The following is a 21,570-nucleotide window of genomic DNA, read 5'->3' as shown; positions in this document are numbered from 1 at the left end:
GGTCCTGTAACTTGGTCATTTATTCACACATGCAATTAATATTTTTTTTACCAGAAACTGTTCAAGGACCTGGGGATACAGCATAAACAAACAAGCAAAAAACCCCAAAACAACATGCACACTCACACACACAGACAAAAATCTCTGCCTACAAATATACAAATGCAGAAAATATTTTGTACAGGATATACAATATAAAAAATTAAAAATTAAATATGAAAATATCAGTATATAGCTTGTCAGTTTTTTCATATACCCTTCATCTAAGTACCCATTAACTCCCACCCTCCTTCCCAGCCCTCTCCCCAAGCTTAAAGTATCAGAAATTAGAAAATTCTATTTCAGTTTGTGTGCCATGCCCTCTCACGCGTCAAGGCTTATTCGAAGCTGGAAATCCAGAAAAGTGGGCGGGGCCTTGGAAGTTTCTGAAGGTGGAAGGAGAGACGGCGGAACTTGTGTGCGGTAGCTGTGGTTCTCGGTGGGAAGCCAATTCTGAGGACCGGTAGTGGAGAGCTCTGGAGCTTGTTTCCGGCCACCTCAGCGGGAATCGGAGACGCGAGCAGCTGGGTCCTTGGGAACTGAGGTAGAGGTATAACTGTTGTCGCGGCGGAGCAAGTCAAGACGCACCTACGGCCGCCCGGGCCAGTGTTGAGTTTCCGTAGCCTGTGAAGATGGTGTTGCTCACGATGATCGCCCGAGTGGCGGACGGGCTCCCGTTGGCCGCCTCGATGCAGGAGGACGAACAGGTGAGCTACTAGATCCCCGGGACCCCAAGTTCCTGTCAGAGCGCTGTGCTCTCAGCACGGGATTCCTCCTTAGGGCGCGGGAGACCTTTGTGGCCTCCCAGGCGTTTCTGACCCCTCTGAAGTGCTTTTCCTCTTTTGGCAGTGGAGAAGACTACCTGTTAGAATAAATCTTTCCTGAAGGCGGAGGTAGATTTTTGTGTTACCTGTTTCTTTTTAGAAAACCTCTCTGGAGAAGGGAAAGGTTTGGCTGATTGTGATCATCCAGTGTTCTGTAATTCTTTAGGGACTTTGTTAAAATTCAAGATTTCTATTTTTTTATTTTTATTTTTTTGCTGTTAATAAAGCTGACTGACAGGTCCTGGGAAAAATCAGCTCCTAAGTTAAGTCCTCTTTCCGTAGCACCTGATCCTTGACCTAGTTTACTGACATCTAGTGAAAGCAGATGAGGTAATATTGCCACATGTATGCACCTGCTTGAAGTTCAGTACAGTACCTTCTTTCAAAGTTATGCCCAATTTCCACCTCCAATAAGCCTTACTAAATTTCTGTTGTTGGAATTATAACCCTTGTGTTATATTCCTGTAATGCTTTGTACCTTTATTTTACAATTTTGCCTTTGTCTTTCAAAATTTCCTAGCAGGCAAATGAGAAACCTTAGTCATCTATGTGTTTCCCATAGCTTTTACAATAGCAGCTTTGTGCTAGTAGGTGCTCAAAAATGTATTGCGTTAATTGAAAAAAACAAAACAAAACCTCTAGATAGCTTGAGAGGAAGAGGCTTTGTGCCTTAAAATCACAAGGCAAATTTCTGGTGTGAGACAAGTTCCTGGAGCAAGGTCAGGAAGTTCCTGAAGAAAGGAGGCTGAGAATGCAATTTATATAATTTATTTAAAGTGTTCAACTTTATTTTACTTTCTCATACAACCCAAGTAATGTAATTTAAAAACAAAAACAAAAACCTCAAGGCCTAAAATAAGATGAATGTTTTGCACATTTTTTTGAACTTTTCATTCATATATTCATGAAAAAAAAAACCTCATTAAACACATCAGATGTGCCAAGCATGGTGTTAATGCAGGGGTTTGGGGAACATAGTCCCTACTTTCATGGAGTTTACAGTTTAGTGGAGAAACCATATAACTAACAATTATAATGTAGTATAACTGCTATGGAATAGGAAGAAGTTTCTGTGGTTGAACATGGACAAGGTATCTAAGTTGATTTTTGGACCTCAGGAAAGTGTTCCCAGAAGAAATGACATCTAAGCCAACAGTAGTGTCTCCTAATTAGGAAAGCTTCTATTTGGTTATATGCCTTTTTAGGTTTGATTTGGAAATATGTTTACTTTCACTTCTAGGAGAGTAATGATACAGATTGTGAAGTTGCTAAGTTGCTTAGCAGGTCATGCTAAGTGAAATATTTTCTATTTATTCCACAAGACAAAGTCTAAGTTGAGATGAAATTTGAAAAATATAGCATACCCTGAATTTTCAATTGTGAAATATTTTTCTCTTGTCCAATGTTAAACATTTTCCAGGACTGTGCAGGAGTGAAATTGTTAAAATGAATGCAGGGACATGATTTGAAACAAGGGAGATGGTGTGGGGGAAATTTTCCTTGAAGGATATGTAGTTTGATTAAGAAATAGTTTTCCCAAGGGGACAGAAATCTGGTCAGTTTTTCAACTATTGCTTTGAATTCCAATGTGGGCAAAGAGTATAAATTGGATTTGAAATTCCATATAACAGTAGGCTCTTATTCTCTGCCTTCATACTTTATTGAAAAAATTAGTTGATTTATTACTGTGTGTTTCTTAATTCCAAACTAGGTATCAGTTTACCAAGATGGGTTGCTTTGTTTAATTGACAAGGAAAGATATTTTACACAAAAATATTTTTGTGATTGTAATTCCATAGTGATTTCCTTTAGGAATTTTGACTTTGAATGGTAACGTCTTTCCAAAACTTTTAATATCTGCAAAAATATGAATCTTTGACTTATTTTTACTATTATAATAGTATACAGAACATTTATACAGTGCCTACTACATACCAACCATTGTGTTAAGCCTGTTAAATGCATGATTTCATTCAATCTACATACCAACTATTAGGATAGGTACTATTATTATCCCCATTTATAGATAAGGAATCTCTGAGGCTAAGGGAGCATAGGTCTCTTGCTTAAAGTCGCACAGCTAATAAGTAGCACAACAGAATTTTTCACCAGGGTTCCTCCCTGCCTCCTTTTTTCCCCTTCCTTCCTTCCCTGTTAACCTACAACCACTATGTTAGTTCCAGGTACATAACATAGTGATTTGATAGTTCTGTCATCAGGGTTTTTTAACTTCGGCACTGTTGACATTTTGGAATGGATAATTCTTTGTTGTGGGAAAACTGTCCTGTGCATTGTAGGATGTCTAGCAGCATCCTTGGCCTCTACACCTTATATGCCAATAGCACTGCCACCACCCTCTGTCTAGTTGTGACAACCAAAAATATTTCCTGACATTGCTGCATGTCACCTGCAGGGAGGAGGGGCAAAAATCACCCCTGGTTGAGAACCACTGTTTTGGTTTAAAAAAATTTTTTTTTAATTAAGATACAGTTGATTCACAGTATTAATATAAGTTTGAGATGTACAACATAGTGATTCACAATTTTTAAAGGTTATACTCCTTTATAGTTATACACGTTTATAATTACTATAAAATATTGGCTGTATTCCCTGTGCTGTACAATATATCCTTGTAGCTTATTTATTTTATACATAGTAGTTTGTACCTCTTAATCCCTTACCCCTATCATGCCCCTCTTCCCTTCCCTCTCCCCACTGGTAACTAACCACTAGTTTGTCCTTTTTAATCAATATCTGTTTGATTCTACACTACAGGCTTAGTACCTAACTGCTTCACTTGTTCTAAGACATTTTAATAATGTATTTACTTCTTAGGAGTCTGGAAGTAACTTTTTAAGAAATGGATATCTTGATCAAATAGTTTTATAGTTAAGTACCCTAATTGTCCGGGCCAAATAATTCAATGTATTCTTTCAATTATTTACATTGATAACAGATACCATATCTTAGGTGGTTACTAGATGCTAGTCCTTGTACAAACTGTCTTCTTACTGGAGATGAACAATTATTCAAATAATACAATAGAGCATTAAAAAAAAGATACAGAGTATCTTATGCACTGTTTCCTCTGTGCTATAACTAGAAATGTAGGCCTAAGACAGGTAGACAGATAAACTTTTCTTTTCCAACCTAGACTCTCTGATATTCTATCTATTTCTTACTTTCTGATGTATTTCTCCTTTTTAGATGTTTGCAATTTCTTTATCTACCTTTCTGTTCTACCTCAAAATGAACCATGGTCTCTTCAGGTGTTAGATACAACTGAGTACGGGGCAGGGAACTCCCAAGAAGCAGATAGTCTTTTGTACAGTTAAACTAGCGCACTCGCCCAATCATTGAGGGTTGATTAATCACCTTACTGTTATTGCTGTTAGAAGAAAATGGTTGGTTCTTGGTGCCCCTGGCCTTTGATCAGTAGAGTTCAACAGGAATTTACAAATGATAAGAGCTTAGCTAAACATTCTTATAAAGGCAAAAGATGGCATTTGATACAACTACTTGTTCAGCAGTCATAGGTGACAGCAATAAAAAGGATTGTGGTTGTGTGGCAATTTACTACCCTGTACCTCCTGCATTTTGTATACCGAACCACATCCTAAATATACTGATGATCTCAAATTAGTTTCAGAATTTGTGTAGAAATTCACATCTACTTCATTATTGGATTGCTAACAGCTGTCTTCCATTATACTGTGTATCAGTTTCATCAAGTCTGTTCTAGATGAAGTAGAAAACAGAATTAGGACATCTAATCTAACTATTTTTAGATAGACTGGCTGACTGTGAGCCCTTTGTGACTGTAATCTTAAAAGTGAACCTAGGGTTTATCTGTAAAGCCATGATTATGTTGTTATGTGAGATCTAGATCAGAGCTGCCATATGGTTTCTTGAGCATTTCCTATGAATTAGATTTAATATTAAAGAGTAAGATATCACCTAGAAGGTGGATCTACCATTACTGAAGCAATTTTAATTATACAGGTGATATAGCATGCTTAGGAGCAGGGGCTTCAGAGCTAGCCTGCCTGGGTTCAAATCCTAGCCCCTCCCCTTATTGGCCCCAAGTCCTAATATTGTGGGTGCAAATACACAGTAAATAGGAATGGATGAATGAATAATTTTCCCATTATAAAATTAATTTCTGATTATTGTAGAAAATTCAGTAAATATGTACAAATAAAAGGACCAAAAAGTTGATTTTTTTTTTTTTACCATTAAAAGTAGTGGTAAAATTAAGTAATCCCTACTTAAATTATATCCACTTGATGTCTAACCTTAATCTTTGTGTGTGTTTAAAATCAAATAATGGGTAATACTGTAATACTGTCCCACCTAAGTTTTTTCACTTAGTGTATAATGAATATCTTCTCATATCATTAAATATTATACAACATCATTTTAATGGCTCTGTAGTATTCCATTATATAAATATATATACCATATGTTATTTTTTTGTTGTTGTTGTTATTTTTTTAAATGTCTTAATTGGAGTATAATTGCTTTACAATGTTGTGTTAGAAGATGTGGAATTGTTGGATAAAACATTATGCAAATTTTTTTAATTTCTAATACATATTGTCAAAATAACTACCAGAAAGATTGTGCCAGCATTGTGTTCCCAGGAATGGTAATGCCAACTGAACCAGCAGTGTAAAATGTTGGTTTACGTGCTGTAATTCCTATGTAGGTATGTCCCCAGTGTTATACATTGGCAGTCACTGCTTTGTTCATTGTAAATTCCTGAAATTGTAGCATGCTTTTGGCCATAGTTTCTTGTAGTTCGTACAGTTGTTAGTCTCTTTCTTTCAGATTGCAGTAATATTTACAGTGCCTCTTATAAAGTCAACGGATTTGTGCTAATCTTCATTTCACTGACAGTTTTTTGCCACTTCTTTTTTTTTTAAATTGAAGTGTAGTTGGTTTACTATATTATATTAGTTTCACACAGAATATAGTGATTCAATATTTTTATAGATTATACTTCATTTTAAAGTTGTTATAAAATATTGGCTATATTCTCTGATATATAGCCACACAATATATCCATGTAGCTTTTTTTTTTTTAATTAATTAATTTATTTATTTATTTTTGGCTGTGTTGGGTCTTCGTTTCTGTGCGAGGGCTTTCTCTAGTTGTGGCAAGCGGGGGCCACTCTTCATCGCGGTGCACGGGCCTCTCACTATCGCGGCCTCTCTTGTTGTGGAGCACAGGTTCCAGACGCTCAGGCTCAGTAATTGTGGCTCACGGGCCCAGTTGCTCCGCGGCATGTGGGATCTTCCCAGACCAGGGCTCGAACCCATGTCCCCTGCATTAGCAGGCAGATTCTCAACCACTGTGCCACCAGGGAAGCCCCTCCATGTAGCTTTTTTATTTTATACATAGTAGTTTGTACCTCTTAATCCCCCCTACTGCTATCTTGCCCCTCTTCCTTCCCCTCTCCTTACTGGTAGCCACTAGTTTGTTCTCTATATCTGCGAGTCTGTTCCTGATTTGTTATATTCATTCATTTGTTTTATTTTCTAGATTCCACCTATAAGTGATAACATACAGTATTTGTCTTTCTCTGACTTATTTCACTAAACATAATACCCTCTAGGTTCATCCATGTTGTTGCAAATGGTAGAATTTCATTCTTTTTATTTGCCATGTATTTATTTAACTAGTTCCTTTAAGGTGCTCACCTGCCTTTAGCTGTCAAAAAACTTATAGGGCTTCCCTGGTGGCGCAGTGGTTGGGAGTCTGCCTGCCGATGCGGGGGACGCGGGTTCGAGCCCTGGTCTGGGAGGATCCCACATGCCGCGGAACGGCTGAGCCCGTGAGCCACAGTTACTGAGCCTGCGCGTCTGGAGCCTGTGCTCCGCAAAGAGAGAGGCCGCGATGGTGAGAGGCCCGCTTGCCGCGATGAGGAGTGGCCCCCGCTTGCCGCAACTGGAGAAAGCCCTCGCACAGAAACGAAGACCCAACACAGCCATAAATTAAAAAAAACAAAAACAAAAAAACTTATAATTAACATTTATGGTTGTGGTTATTTTATGAATACCTCTGAGACACTGATTTAATTGATTTGGGGGTGGAGATTGGGCAGGAGCAGTTTTTTTAAGATTTCTAGGTGATTCTAGTGTGAAGCCTAGGTTGAAAATCATTGGTCTATGTTGGTATTATTTCTTGGCACTTTAGTAGTGTCTCCCACTTTGTTTGCATCCCTTTAATCTACTGTTGTGGGGTCAGATATCTTCGGAATGCCACATAACAACATTGGTGAAGCCAACAGATTGACCAGTACCACTCAAATTTAGGAACATAGGATATTGTGCACTAGTTCAAAGCATGTGATGGTATTCACTCTCCCCAACTGGCTGGCCAGTCATGAGAAAAACAATATATAGATTAGCAATACTGTTTAATATGATAATGTTAATATATATTATAATGTGAATTATTACAAAGTATTGTTAATATATAACAATATACATATACATGTTAATGTAGGAGTATTTCTCAAGTGAACAGCCTTATAACAAATCGTTGCCATAAAAACAGTGTTAAACTACAAATCGATACTTCTAGTGGTCTCTGCCTAACTCCCCTGGTTCACCTCATGCTTATTTACTTCCTTATTATATTGAAATTTCCAGTTCACTATTTTTTTTTTATTTTATCTTATTTTGAGTTATAATTGACATATAATATTAGTTTCAGATGTGCAACATAATGATTCAATATTTGTAGACACTGTGAAATGATTGCCACAATAAGTCTAGTTACCCTCCATCATGAAAAAATAGTTACAAAAATTTTTATTCTTTTTTCTTCTTGTGATGAGGACATTTAAGTTTTACTGTCTTAACAACTTTCAAATAATTCAATACAGTATTATTAACTATATTCACTATGCTGTACATTATATCCTCATGACTTATTTTATAACTGGAAGTTTGTGCTTTTTGATTCCTTTCACCCATTTCGCCCACTCCCCCACCCACCTTCCCTCTGGCAGTCACCAGTCCATTCTCTATCTATGAGCTTGTTTTTTGAGCAGGATTCCAGTCTTTTTTAATGGCTGAATAGTATTTCATTGTGTATATATACCACATCTTCTTTATCCATTTGTCTGTTGATGAACACTTAGATTATTTCCATATCTTGGCTATTGTAAATAATGCTGCAGTAAGCATAGGATGCATATATCTTTTTTAATTAGTGTTTTGTTTTCTTCAGATAAATACCCAGAAGTGGAATTGCTGGATCATGTAGCAGTTCTATTTTTAACTTTTTGAGGAACCTTCATACTGTTTTCCATTGTGGCTGCACCCATTTACATTCCCACCAACAGTTCACAAGGGTTCCCTTTTCTCCACATCCTCACCAACACTTGTTATTTCTTGTCTTTTTGATAATAGCCATTCTAACAGGAGTGACAATGAGGATATCTCATTGTGGTTTTGATTTGCATTTCCAGTTCACTATTTTAAATATAGCTTAGAATCCTATAGTTGTACATTTGTTTATCTGCCAGTTACACGATTTTATCATTGCTTCCTTGACTGATTTTACTCTCAGCTCAGTGGTTCACTATCTGGAATTTTAAGTTTCACTTTGTACTTTCTCATAGTTATACCGTAGGTCCAATCCCTGGGAGAACCCTGTGTAAACACTTTTCTATTTAAACATTTAGTTATTAAACATCTACCAAGGAGAGACAGTGTTATATCTTTCAATTCAAACTAAATAATCCAAAATAAAATAATTCCTTCCCACCACATGGCAAAAGTTATTTGTTTGTTTCCCCCAGTATGTGGATGAATAAATAATGTATATTTGCTTCCCATTCTTCATGCACTTCTTTTCCATTTTGGATCTAGTAGGTTATTGAGGTATGATTTTCTCCTTTTGAAATGACATTGCTGTTTCCCCCAGTAGACTTCTTCCTCTCTTTAAAAAATATTGTAAAATCATTTAGAAATTGTTTAGGAAAATATTGCCTATAACTCTATCATCCAAATGTTATTATTTTCATTTTTATATGAACATATCCCTTGCTACCCAGACTTTTGCTATCCAAACTCAGGAACCAAATAGATTTATTTAGTAAAGGATATTTGACTTTCCAATCTTTGTCCTTGCTCTTATTCATTTTTACCTAATTGCAGTTATAGTGTTCATAATAATTTGCAGTCATGGGTGCACACATTTTTGCTTAAATGCTCAATATTGTAACACTTTATGGAAGATTTTGCTTGATATTTCAGCATAAAAATGAGATGATTCATTCAGTCTGTTGTTCCCAGGACTTTCCCCTGAGTATGGAACATGTTGTACAGTTCTGTGCCAGTAACTGTGCAAGTGAAATGGGTTAGGAGGAGGGCACTGACCTAATAGTGGAAAGAACACTGGATTGAAAGAGTGCCTTAAGGAGTACACTTTTGCTTTTTTAGCAAATAACTATTGTGACTTTGTTGAAAAACTCGGGATTTGGTCCTCCTTTTTTCTCTAAAATAGGCCACTTTTATTTTGTTAAAATAAATCTTACTAACCTGTAAATGAAGGACCGTATTCACATAGTGTCCTCAAAATATGATGCTTCTCACAAATTGGTACTGCTTTTTTGGTGGAAAATTCTTAAATGAAGGTGTCTTCTTTCAGTCTGGCCGGGATCTTCAACAGTACCAGAGTCAGGCTAAGCAACTCTTTCGAAAGTTGAATGAACAGTCCCCTACCAGATGCACCTTGGAAGCTGGTGCCATGACTTTTCAGTGAGTATAGTCCTGATTTCTTTGTGATTATTTAAATATGAAATACAGTAAATACAAGTAACACCTGATAAGAATGGTAACTTTTTTAAAAGTAAAGGTAACTTTAAAAATATAGTTGCTCCATGGAAGCAACTTTCCTGGCTCTAATTCTGCAAAACTGAAATCTTGGTTTCTTTATTCAATTTCCATACAATAATTCAACCTGTTATCCTGTGTCTAGTAAATGCTATACATATCATGCAGTAATAGGTAACTTTTGCTTTGGGAGCTTCTTGGAGCCCGACATATGTAGGTTAGTGCCCTTGCTCAAACATTTACTGACAGTGTAACCTTGAGCAACTCACATGTACTTCTCTGGGCCTCAGTTTCCTCTGTAAAATAGGGAATCATAGTTTTGTGAGGATTATGAGAGAATCCATGTATATCACTTAACATCTTGTCTGGCACATAGAGAATAGTCAATAAGTGTTAGTTATTATTAAGAAAAAAGAAAATTATAAAAGATAATTTAAGAGCATCTAATCAGTGGTTATAGACAATGAATACAGCTGAGAGAGGGATCAAAGGGACTTTATTGGATTTCAAATTATCTACAAATAATTGGTATTAAATGTTTAATACATGTCAAGTTTGAAGGTGATAAAACAGGAAGGATTAAACAAGAAAAGAGAGGGCAAGAAGATCAGGTGACAATAAAAAAGAATAAGCTAAATAATCCTTACTATGTTAGGAACGCAGATACTAAGATAATATAGACCTGGGAAGAATCTGCTCTGTTTAACTCAAACAAACCCTCTACTCATCAAGAACAAGCAAACAAGTATAAAGAATCAAAACCAAAACAAAACCCTGGCCTATTGGTTAAGAAAGTAGTGACTATTAAGTTTTATAAGGTATTTCAACATCAAAAAATATTAGAGGCACTTAATTATATAGTATTAATATAGTATTTTTATCTCTACCATGGGTTAGGAACAAAAAAGATCTAGGAAAGATCTCATGGAATTGAAAAGAGATTTTCTTCTGCTTGGTTCTTTATAATCTCATCTCTTCCTTTATTTCCATCCAAGAACTATTTATTAAAGATTTATTCTTTGCCAGACAGTGTATTAAGTCTTGCCTGTAATGTTTTAGCTTATCCTCTTACTAGCAGAGAGAGACACATACACAAACAACTATACTGTAATACCTTAGGACAAGAAGTGCTGTAGAGCAGAGAGAAGGAAACAATAAATTCCCATTTATAGAGAGTAAGTTTCAGGAAAGGGGAAAGAGGGAGGGAGAATAGAGAGAAATTTCACAGAAAAAATTATAGTAGAATTGAGCATATGAAAATGAACAAGGTTTCTCCAGGTACATAAAAGAATATTATAGTTAGAAAAAAACAATATAAGCAGAAGTCCACGAGCATGTGAAAGAACCTAGCTTATTGGAGAACAACATGTTGTTTGGTGTGTTAGGATATATGATGGAAAGCAGCCTACACTTGTTTTGGAGGGCTCCAAATAGTATACCAAGGTGTATGATTTTATTTTATAGGTATTAGGGAACCTCTAGAGTTTTTAAGCAATATCATATTTACTTTGTAGGAATAAAGCTAGTGGTTTAGAAGATGGTCTAGACTGAAGGCAAGGAGACTGGTTAATTTAGGTGCCCAAGCAAGAAATAGGACAGCAGTATTATTGTTATTGTTATTATTGTTGTTGTTGTTATTATTATTATTTTAAAGGACATGAGAGATCATATAATATAATAGACTATAAACTATGCTCAGTGGAGTCATAGGATGCCTTAGGAGCCACATAGAAAGGGCACGGGTAGGGGTATGTGTAATGCTTTGGGCCCTTAAACTCCTACTTAAGCTAAAGAACTTCTGATTTTATTTGCTGTACATATTAGTCTTCTGGATATAATTTTTGCTGAAATAAAGAGTACTATGGCTAAAAAGTTTGAATACCACTGAGTAACCCAACCTCTTCCCAAAACTGTCTCAGACATGTAGTCATATAGCCTCTTCCAGACTGCCAGGGAGCTCACTCTCACAGGAGGAGTCAGTTCTGTTATTGAACAATTTGCAGTCAATACAGAGTTCTCCTATCCTGGAAATTCAGGAATATTATTAGTCCTGAGATTATTTTCTGTACCCAGTAAATATTGTGACATTAACTTCCAACTTTTAAGTATCCACAAAAATTTCCAGTTCTACTATTTTTCTTACAGCTGGAAGAAATTTAAATGTGTATATACTTGTTTACCACACATAATCAAAGGGTAGATGGAGTCACAACTCCGAGTTTTCAAGAAAAAGTCTTAGGTATTAAGATATTTTAGTTGAAGAATTATGTAATGAATAAATATGTCTAAATACTCCTTTTGGAATGTACTTCTAATAATGGGAAGATGTTTGCTTTCTGATTCCAGTGATTTGTGGTTTGAAATTGACTCTCTGATTTAGTTAGCCTCAAAGGGCTTGGGCTAGAATATTTTCAAAACTTTGTATAGGGAATTCCCTGGCGGTCCAGTGGTTAAGACTACACACTTTCACTGCGAAGGGCCCAGGTTCAGTCCCTGGATGGGGAACTAAGATCCCACAAGCTGTGTGGCATGGCCAAAAAAAAAAGGTTTGTATGGCACTGAGAGTCTATTTCAGATTGTTGGAGGTATTGTTAATCTACAAACAACTTTTTCTTGCTTTTTTTTGTCTCTGCAGCTACATTATTGAACAGGGGGTGTGTTATTTGGTTCTGTGTGAAGCTGCCTTCCCTAAAAAGTTGGCTTTTGCCTACCTAGAAGATTTACATTCAGAGTTTGATGAACAGCATGGGAAGAAGGTGCCAACTGTGTCTAGACCCTATTCCTTTATTGAGTTCGGTAAGTTTTTGCACCTCACCTCTCTATCAGGGGAGTAGTCGATATGCAGAAGCTATTGATATAATTTTGACACTTTTTTTTTTTTTATGCTTACCTACTGAAGTTTTGGATTCTCCCTCCTAGTCCATGTCTTTTGTCCTTTTGAATGAATAAGGTTTCCTTCTCATAAGTAATTTTCTCTGGTCTTTTGATTTTTTCCTCATAGAACTTGTTGCCCTTTGCTCTTTTTTGTTATTTAGTTTGATTCTTCATTAGGGTAAAAAACTGTGTCTAAAGATCTAGATTGACATATAATAACTGAGTTCTTTTTTCCCCCAACCCAACCTCCTCACCTCCCCCGCCACACACACACTCACATACTCACAGTGAGACTTGTTTTATGGAAATCAGAATTTGGAAATCAGAAGGAATGGTGAACGAGATCCTCTAATTTAAGTACTAGAGGGTATATGGTATTGGGGCATAACATTTACTACATGCAGAAGTAGTGAGCATGGGTGTCCATATTTGTATAAGAATTATAGAAAGACTCATTACTGGTGAGATCTGGTGAAGTATCTGATGGCAATAGATCAAAGGAAATGGCCTTTAAGTAGAGGAAGTGAGAACAAGTATGATTAGACTACATCACTGACATTTTTAGTTAAAAAAGAAATGGGTTTTACTATCTCTGAATTTCTGAAGTGTTTCGAGTTTGCTAGATGAATGGGTCCTCTTGCTTTTTAGAAATAAAGAAACTCTAGCAAAGCATTCCAGTGTTTCAAAACTATAAACCCTCCAAGTGCTAATTTTTATAATGTCTGGTTTTGCAAATTTTATTTTTGTAGACAATAGTGATTCAGTAAACCCAATAAAAAAATAAGACTGCTGTATCAAGGTCACACAGGAAATAGTTGGTATACTCAAATTAGCTTAAAGGATTATATACAGAGATATGAATGGGTTATAGATGAGCTGTAAGGTACAGTAACCTGAGACCAGTAGCATGGTAATTGTTATCATCCCTGAGCCTGAATGGATAAGAGAAAGCAGTTTCTGGAACTAGGAAGGAGAAAATTATGGAAAAGGCCCATTTGAGAGGAGCAGTAACTTTTGGTGGAGGTATACTGACAGCCAAAGATGACTTCTCAGGGAGGAGCTAGAGGAATAAATACTTTGACATCACTATCCACTCCCCTTCTTCCGTACTCTTGGGGCTCCCCCATTGGCTGAACCTAACCGGAAGCTAGAGGGCAAGGAACCCATTGATGTAATCCATGCAGGTCAGCTTCCTGCAGGCAGAAAGCAGGCCCAGAAGGGTGGAGAGGAGATCTAGAGGCAAATGAAGGGTATCCAGCACACACATATTAAGATTTTTGCTAAAAGTTGAAAATATAATCTTTAATAATTATTCTTTTCATAGCTTTACGATATATAGACATTGGCAAAAATGAATGAGCATGCAGTTTTGTAGTAGTATTTTGGGAAACGCCTGTCCCATTGATACTCATTCAAGAGCTTGGTTAATCACGGACAGTTGCAGATCCAGGACTAAACTCAGAATTTACTCTTTCCTACTTCTTTGATGGACATGAAAGAAGTTGTTAACTGTCACTTTTCTTCATCATTCTAGATACCTACATTCAGAAAACCAAGAAGCTTTACATTGACAGTCGTGCTCGGAGAAACCTAGGCTCCATCAACACTGAATTGCAAGATGTGCAGAGGATCATGGTGGCCAATATTGAAGAAGTGCTACAACGGGGAGAAGCACTCTCAGGTCTCTAAAAGCAGTATGAGTCTTATGAATAAGTGGCTGTTATTCCATAGGCAAGGATAGCTTATTTGGGAGTACCTTTTATGCTGTCAGATTCTATCTAGTACAGTTAAGAATTCATCTTTCAAAAATGGATTACATTGCAAGCTTCCAATATGATATATGCTTCTTCCTAGTGTGGTTAGTTTCTATTGAGTTGGAACAATGTAGTCTTATTCCATATCAGAAGCAATTACTGTTTCCAAGATATTTACAAAATTAGATCAATATTTACAGGAACACATAAGTTAAGGGAAATGAAAAGAAGAATGAGAGGAAATTGTCAAAGATCTATTGCAGTAGTTTCCTGAGTAGCCACTTTGGGAGACTTTACTGCTGCCAGGTCAAATGTTATAAAATGCCATTTTCATCAAGGCATTCCTCTGCTGAAAAACTTTTAAAACCTGTGACTACAAGAAAAGATCTAGTCTCATCTCAACTTACTTTTCATTCATTCAGTCATTATTAATTGAGTACTTGTAATGTGCAAGGCACTGTGTTCTCTATAATGGAAGATAAGGAGATTGCAAACGTCTCTCATTCTCCCTAGTTCACAAACATTCTGCCTCACAGGTCAGTGTCCTTATCATCCTGGACCTTCTTTAGGATCTAGATAAGAACTGCCTCTTCAAAGAAGCCTTATCTGATCCTTATATCCCACAATGCATTAATCTCTTTTGTCCTTCAAATTCTTAAAGCACTTACATATGTAATGTTTTTTAGCACATAATATGTTATGTGTATGTGTGTGTACTAATTTACCTAAAAATATATATGTTTACCTAATGCTTAAATGTTACCTAAATGTTTAATGTGAGCATATACTTTTTAAAAGTAGTATTTATGTTTCATATCTATTTCATATACTTCTTTTATTTCTTTCACAGTAATCATCACAAGTAGTTGCCTTAATGTGTAGTTTTTGAATTCAGCCTTGTTACATATTCATGAATAATGGGTTTTCCCTTATTATGAATTGCAGATTTTAACCTTTATGTTTGTAGTCAGCAGTTGTCCCAGCATATAGCTTCAAACTCTTTAAACATCAAATTTTGGATGAGTGAGTCTGTGTAAATTTTCATCATTACAGACTCACAGGTTCTACTTGGGATAAAGTAAACCAGCTCAGGAATTTTTCTTAAATCCAAAATTTATATACTGGTCAATTTATCAACAGTGTAACGGATTTTCTTCTAGTGCTTTGCTGATTGCTACAAAGCTGATATGCTGATTAAAAAAGAAGTAGTTCTACCCTTAAATAACTTCATGTGATTGGGAAGATAAGAAAGATTGTCACAGAGTAATTTATAGATAGGATAAGGGAACAAACATCAATTGAACACTTACATTGTGCTAGGCAATATGGTAGGGGGACTTTACATATATCTTATTTATTCTTTAGAGTAATCCCATGTGAAGTGGGTGGTATCAAACCAGTTTCACAGATAAAGAAGCAAAGACTCAGAAAAGTAGCTTACTATAAAAGTTACACTGCTAGTACCTGGCAGAATTTGTTGGCTTATGGAGTCCTTGTCCATCCTCAGTGAAAGATAGTTTTAAATCATTATATATAGATCTGTAGACAATAAGAGCTATAAAAATGTAGAAGGAAGTAGATAAATGAACAGGAAAGATTTCTTGAGTTTTGATAGATCAGGAAGAAGTGAAGAGTGGTATTTTAAGAGGAAGAAAAAGCATATGCTGAACAGAGCATATATGAAGACAGTGGAAAGATTAGCCCACCTCAAAAAATGTTTTCTTCCTCTTTAAGCTTCTGTATAATAAGAATCCATCTTTTATGCCTTTTTCTCATTCTAAGTTTTAAAGTTTTAGAGCTAATCAACTTTGCATTTATGACCCAAGAATAGTTCCTGTGGGTTCTTTTAGCAAGATCAAATTATGCCTTTTTTACTGCCTAAATATACCTGTTTCTTTTAAGCCATAGGTTTTATTTTTTATTCAAAGGTGTCACCCTATTAGACTGTAAATTCCACAAATATAGGGATCATGTATGTTTTGATCATAATTGTATCCTCTAGCACTTCTCATGGTGCCCATAACATGAATATTTGCTAAATGACTTCTCCAAGCAATAGCTTTGTCTTTATGATACTATGTGTTTCCAAATGTTCCAGTGTAAAGGAATTCTCTTAACTATTAATTATTTCATATGACCTAATATTTATTTCTTTGCCCACTTATTCTCAGCAGATTGAGATTCATGTAGCAAATATTTATTTATTGATTTTTCACTGTATTTTTCACTGACTGTATGCCAGATCATGTTCTAGGCACTGGGAATATAGTAATAAACACAGTAGTAGTTAAAAACCTCTGTCCAATGGATTGTACCTTCTAGTAGATTGGCTGGAAAGATTCCTTGCAGCATTGTCATGGCTATTTCTCATCCCTTAACTGTTTTTTTGCACTAGGTGCTTTTCTTACAGGACAAGTTCTAATTTGGAAATGGCTGGCATGCCTGTGTTATTAAGTAATGCCACATTTCTCAATCAAAACCAGTCTCTATTAAGCAACTCCAAATATTCCAAAAGCATTCTCCAAGGAAGAACAAATAAATTCAGATTGCAAAATAGTTTTTCAAAATTTTAAAGAAGTAAAAAGTTTGATTAGAATTTATTTATGCCAAACTGAGAGTTTGTTTTCATTATTAAAAATATGCCGTATATTTTAAGCCCAGTCTAGCTTGTGTATATCTGACTATTTCTCTAAGTGCTCAGTTAACAATTAAAAGAAGATACTGACATTACAAATGTCCTTATAGGAAAAAAGAAAAACTTTTGCCTAAGATTCTAAAAAGCTTAATTTAGTAGATATTGGTGGTTTTCTAGCACCTGTGATTGTATTTTCATTATAGTACAGCTTTCCTATATCTGTTAAAATATAATTTCTGATAGCTTTATCTTCATAATAATAGTCTTTACTATGTGGAAAGTCTTAGAAATTTGGTAGCAGTCACCACTGAGATATAGCTTAATACTCATTGTCTGGTTCTTTGAAGTTTCTGGTTACCTGCATCTTTTATCTTACCTGGATTATCATTTGTCAAAATATGAGCGAATATGATTTAGACCATTAAGAGATTATGAAGATAGTTATGGTCAGCTAACATTTGTCAAGTGTGTACTGTATGTAGGCATTGTGCTCACTTTACAGGCATCCTATGGTATGTTTATTGTTACTATATAATCCCTATTTTTATAGACAAAAGAAGCTGGGTCTTAGAGAGGCTGAGTTGACCAATACCACATGACTGATACAGCTGAGATTTGAACCAGGGTCTGAGGCCAGAGCCTGCATACAGCCTCAAGAATTTGAACATAAATTGATCTGATAATTTTAAAATGCATTGTAGATTTTACAGTGCTTCAGGATCATGAGTTAATCAGTGTATGCAACCTTACCCTTAAAATAAAAATGATAATTTAAGCTTCATGGTTTGAAAAAGTGCCACTCATTTTGGTTATTTTTATGTCTTAATACATTTGATAAAATACTTTAAGGGACTAATTGATGTTATCCTTTTTTCCTTTTTGACAGCATTGGATTCGAAGGCTAACAATTTGTCCAGTCTGTCCAAGAAATACCGCCAGGATGCGAAGTACTTGAACATGCGTTCCACTTACGCCAAACTTGCAGCAGTAGCTGTATTTTTCATCATGTTAATAGTGTATGTGAGATTCTGGTGGCTGTGAAGTAGTGAATCCAGTCACTGGCAAGGGAGAACCTAGAACCCAGCAGGTGTATGTTTTCAGGAAGCTGAGCTCACAGAGATGCGTATTAGAATCCAAGTGGAACTTCTGCCTCTAAAGACCTTGCAAGGAAAGACATGTCCTGAAAATGAAAGATTACGCCTCATTTAATGAAGCTTAGCCCTATGTAGAAAGTGTCTTTTGGTGGCAGAGGCTTTCTCTGGGTGCTAAGCCATGTATGTTAGGGAACAGTAGATTGTTTTATTTGTTTTTTTCCCTCCCTGTGTTTTATATTTTTAAAACAGCACTGACTGGGCATTCTCATCTCTAATGGAGCCGTCAGTGAGATTTGGCTTAACCAACCTGTGCTAGCAACAGTCTGAAATCCCTTCAGAGAAGGCAGCCCTTTGGAAAGGTTTTGGACTCTGTTTAATCAACATTCCGTTTGTTGGTGACACTTGTGATTTTTCAGGAATCTGAGTTGTTGATGGCCTTTTAAATAAGACTCCAGTATGTGAAGGTTAATTGCTGTGCTGCAAGAGATCCTGTCTATTGGCCCCTGTAGGAAGTTAACCTTTGTTGTTTTCCATTTATGATGTTTTGCTTATTGCACAATTGCTTTAGGGTTAAATGAATTATATTGATGCCTTGAAATTATAGCACTCCGTGATTAAGAAGCTAAAATGTTTTCTGTCATTTACTCCTTAAAAGACTTAAATGTTTTGTTTGGGACATTCTTAATTTTATTTTTCTGCATCTGGTTTATATTAATCTAAGAGTGAATGTAGCATACTGATAGCCAGAGGCCCCTGACTTAGTGACAAAGAGAGGCCAGCTCATGACTACAGCTTTGTCCTGCCCCTTTCTCACTTTTTCTCCACTACGATTTTCCCCACTCTTCCTCCTGCCACAATTTGCCAACATTTTTTAAATTCCTCTATGTCCAGTAGTTTCATGTGCCTCTCAGGATATCCTCAAATATCAAAATGGAAAATATTCAGTTGCGTAGTTAATTAAATTGAAATTTTTCAGAGCAACTACTCAAACTACTAAACACATTTATCTGAGAAAATCTGAGAGCACCTTGTATCTGCTTCAGTTATGTAATTCTCTGAGAATGTTCTAGAAATAGGTAACTCATTTACAATAGCTTCTATTAACAAATAAAAGTACCTATGATTTTTCCCTTTTTTGCTCAGGGATAATGGGGATTTCCTTTTACCTTCTGAGGTAGAATTTTTTAAATGGGGAGAATAGGCCTTTTAAATATTGTCACAAGGGTCTACAATATAACCTGTAATTCCTACACATACTGCAAACATTTCTTTAAATTGTACAGGAAAATGAGCCTACTTCTTAAAATCTTTGGAAAGAACTTTAACCAGTAAGCAATTTTATAACTCAGGATCATCAAACCTACTGTTCTGATTCCTGATAGAGAAAAAAATTCTATTTCTTTAAAACAAGGCAAGGAGAAATGCTTATTTTATTCCTGATAATTTACAGAACTAGAATAAAATTTTTTTCTTTCCATTTTGGACCTATGTCTGCCAATTGGAGTTTTGTGCATGAAATAAGAAGTTACTTTTTATAGAGAATAAGTGCTTTGAAGTCCCTAAAAGGCTTATCCTAAGTAATGATATTGGTAATAAAAGCCTTTGAAAGGCTGAAAACCTAAGTAGTGGTACCATAGCATTTGGTACTTCTGTAGGAGTGGAGAATGGCAGCTCGTTGAGAGTTGCATGCTGCAACCAAGTAGTCAGCAATGAAATAAATACTTCTAGAATGTTCCCTTTAGTGTGAAGTTTTGTTATCTAGTTAATTTACGTGCACATCTTCTATAGATACACTTCTACCTAAACTCAGTGGATTAATTAAACAATGAGTTGGGGTGGGGGCTGATAAACAAAGGGATAAGAAAGTAGTTTAAGATTATGATGGTAGAAAATGAGAGAACAGGACTGTCATAATATGACTCCTACTTCTGTTCTTTATTGGAGGAAGTGGGAAGATCTGACTAGATGAAATGAACCAGCAACCAAACAGGTATCTAAAATAGAATGTGATAAATACTGTTCAGGGTTATCGGGGGCACATTAGAAAAGGACACCTAATTTACTGTGGGAAGGGGTGTGGCAAGAGAAGGAGAGTGGGATTTCCCAGGCAGAGTCATGAGTTAAAAGAGTAAGGCCTATTCGGGGGATCATATAGCTTGGTTCAACTTAACTCATAGGGTAAGTATAGGCAACTGAGACTTGAGGAAGAAGAAGTAGACGGTACACTGTCATGCAAGTCATTCAGACTATACTAACATCAGTGGCAAGAGATGGCATCAGATTTATAATTTCAAATGATCATTCTGGCCATGCTATAAAAGATATATTAGAGAGGAAAAAGCCTGTAAGTAGGGAGATGAAACTAAGGAGCCATCAGAGTAGAATGAGACATAGACAGGTTTCAGGTGATTTTCAAGAAAGGAAAAATCCTACATACTGAAATATTTACACGATGCTTTCTTTGTTAGGAACTTATTTTAATGCTCATGTTGACATTTTGAAGTAAATACTGTTCACACCATGTGAATGAAGAAACTTTACCACACTGAGGCACTGAAGAGTTGAGTAATTTATCCAAAGATGCAGAGCTAGCAAGTGATGGAGCTAAGATTTGAACCTAGACAGTTTGACTCCAGAGTCTGTGCTTTTCTCCACCATACTATACCACCAAGAGGTCAAATCAAACAAGTACCACAAAATGTATTTTGAATTTAACAATTAGGAGCGTAATCATACAAGCAGAGTAATTCCAGAGCAGTAGAGACACAAGTCAGATTCCAGTGGGTTGAGGATTGTGTGAACCACTAGGAAGTAAAGACATTGAACTGCTCTTTAGAATTAGCTTTTTTGGTTATGACGCTGAACTTCATAACATGTTTTAATTAAGAAATCTCACAAATGTTAACATAGCAATATTTGGCACATTGTACATACATCTGTTCATTGAAATGTCCAACTGGTTCTTAAGCTTTTTGGAAAACCTTTGAAAATCTGGTGAAAGGTATGTGCCTTTACCCCAGAACAATGTTCATGTGTACATGTATACCAAGTATCACATACTATGTCAGGGTTTTCAAGAACTCTATAAAGCCTGTTCATGACCTGGTGGTCCATGATCCCCAGCTAAGAACTCCAAATATAGAGAATGTGGAACTCAAAGCAAAGAATCCAGAAACCTTGAAAACTGTACAGCTGAGGTGAACTAGAAAAATTCTACAGTTTGAACTAACTTTGTGGATGAGATTCATTCTTAAAAAATTGCATTAAAAAATTCTTATCAAATATTTTTGGATCTTGTTCTACAGAAAAAAAATATTTGGTCCAGTTCCTCAAAATCAAAATCAAGGATTTAAAATTTTTTATTTCTACTTTTATCAGTAGGAAGTCTTGCAAAAGCAAGTTAAGAAGGCAAATGGATAATCATTTCTTCATACATAGTATTTAATAATACATGTATGAGAACACATCTCAATTTAAAATCCCATCTTATTGGGAGTTTT

At 35.9% G+C, this 21,570-nt stretch overlaps 1 protein-coding gene across 1 annotated transcript; it reads left to right on the top strand.

Moving 5' to 3' along the window:
• The first annotated feature begins 505 nt into the window (after positions 1-505).
• SEC22B (SEC22 homolog B, vesicle trafficking protein) lies at positions 506-19,805 on the top strand. The gene is made up of 5 exons (XM_059929094.1): positions 506-746; positions 9,529-9,638; positions 12,349-12,509; positions 14,122-14,268; positions 17,863-19,805. Exons 1-5 carry the CDS (start codon positions 672-674, stop codon positions 18,015-18,017), a joined length of 648 nt encoding a protein of 215 aa, XP_059785077.1. The 5' UTR covers positions 506-671; the 3' UTR covers positions 18,018-19,805.
• Positions 19,806-21,570: the final 1,765 nt, after the last annotated feature.

The sequence above is a fragment of the Balaenoptera ricei genome, chromosome 1 (genome assembly GCF_028023285.1).
Source record: "Balaenoptera ricei isolate mBalRic1 chromosome 1, mBalRic1.hap2, whole genome shotgun sequence".
Lineage (NCBI taxonomy): Eukaryota > Metazoa > Chordata > Mammalia > Artiodactyla > Balaenopteridae > Balaenoptera > Balaenoptera ricei.
Note: the sequence above shows the minus strand (reverse complement) of the source record. Positions and strands in the feature narration are given on the sequence as shown.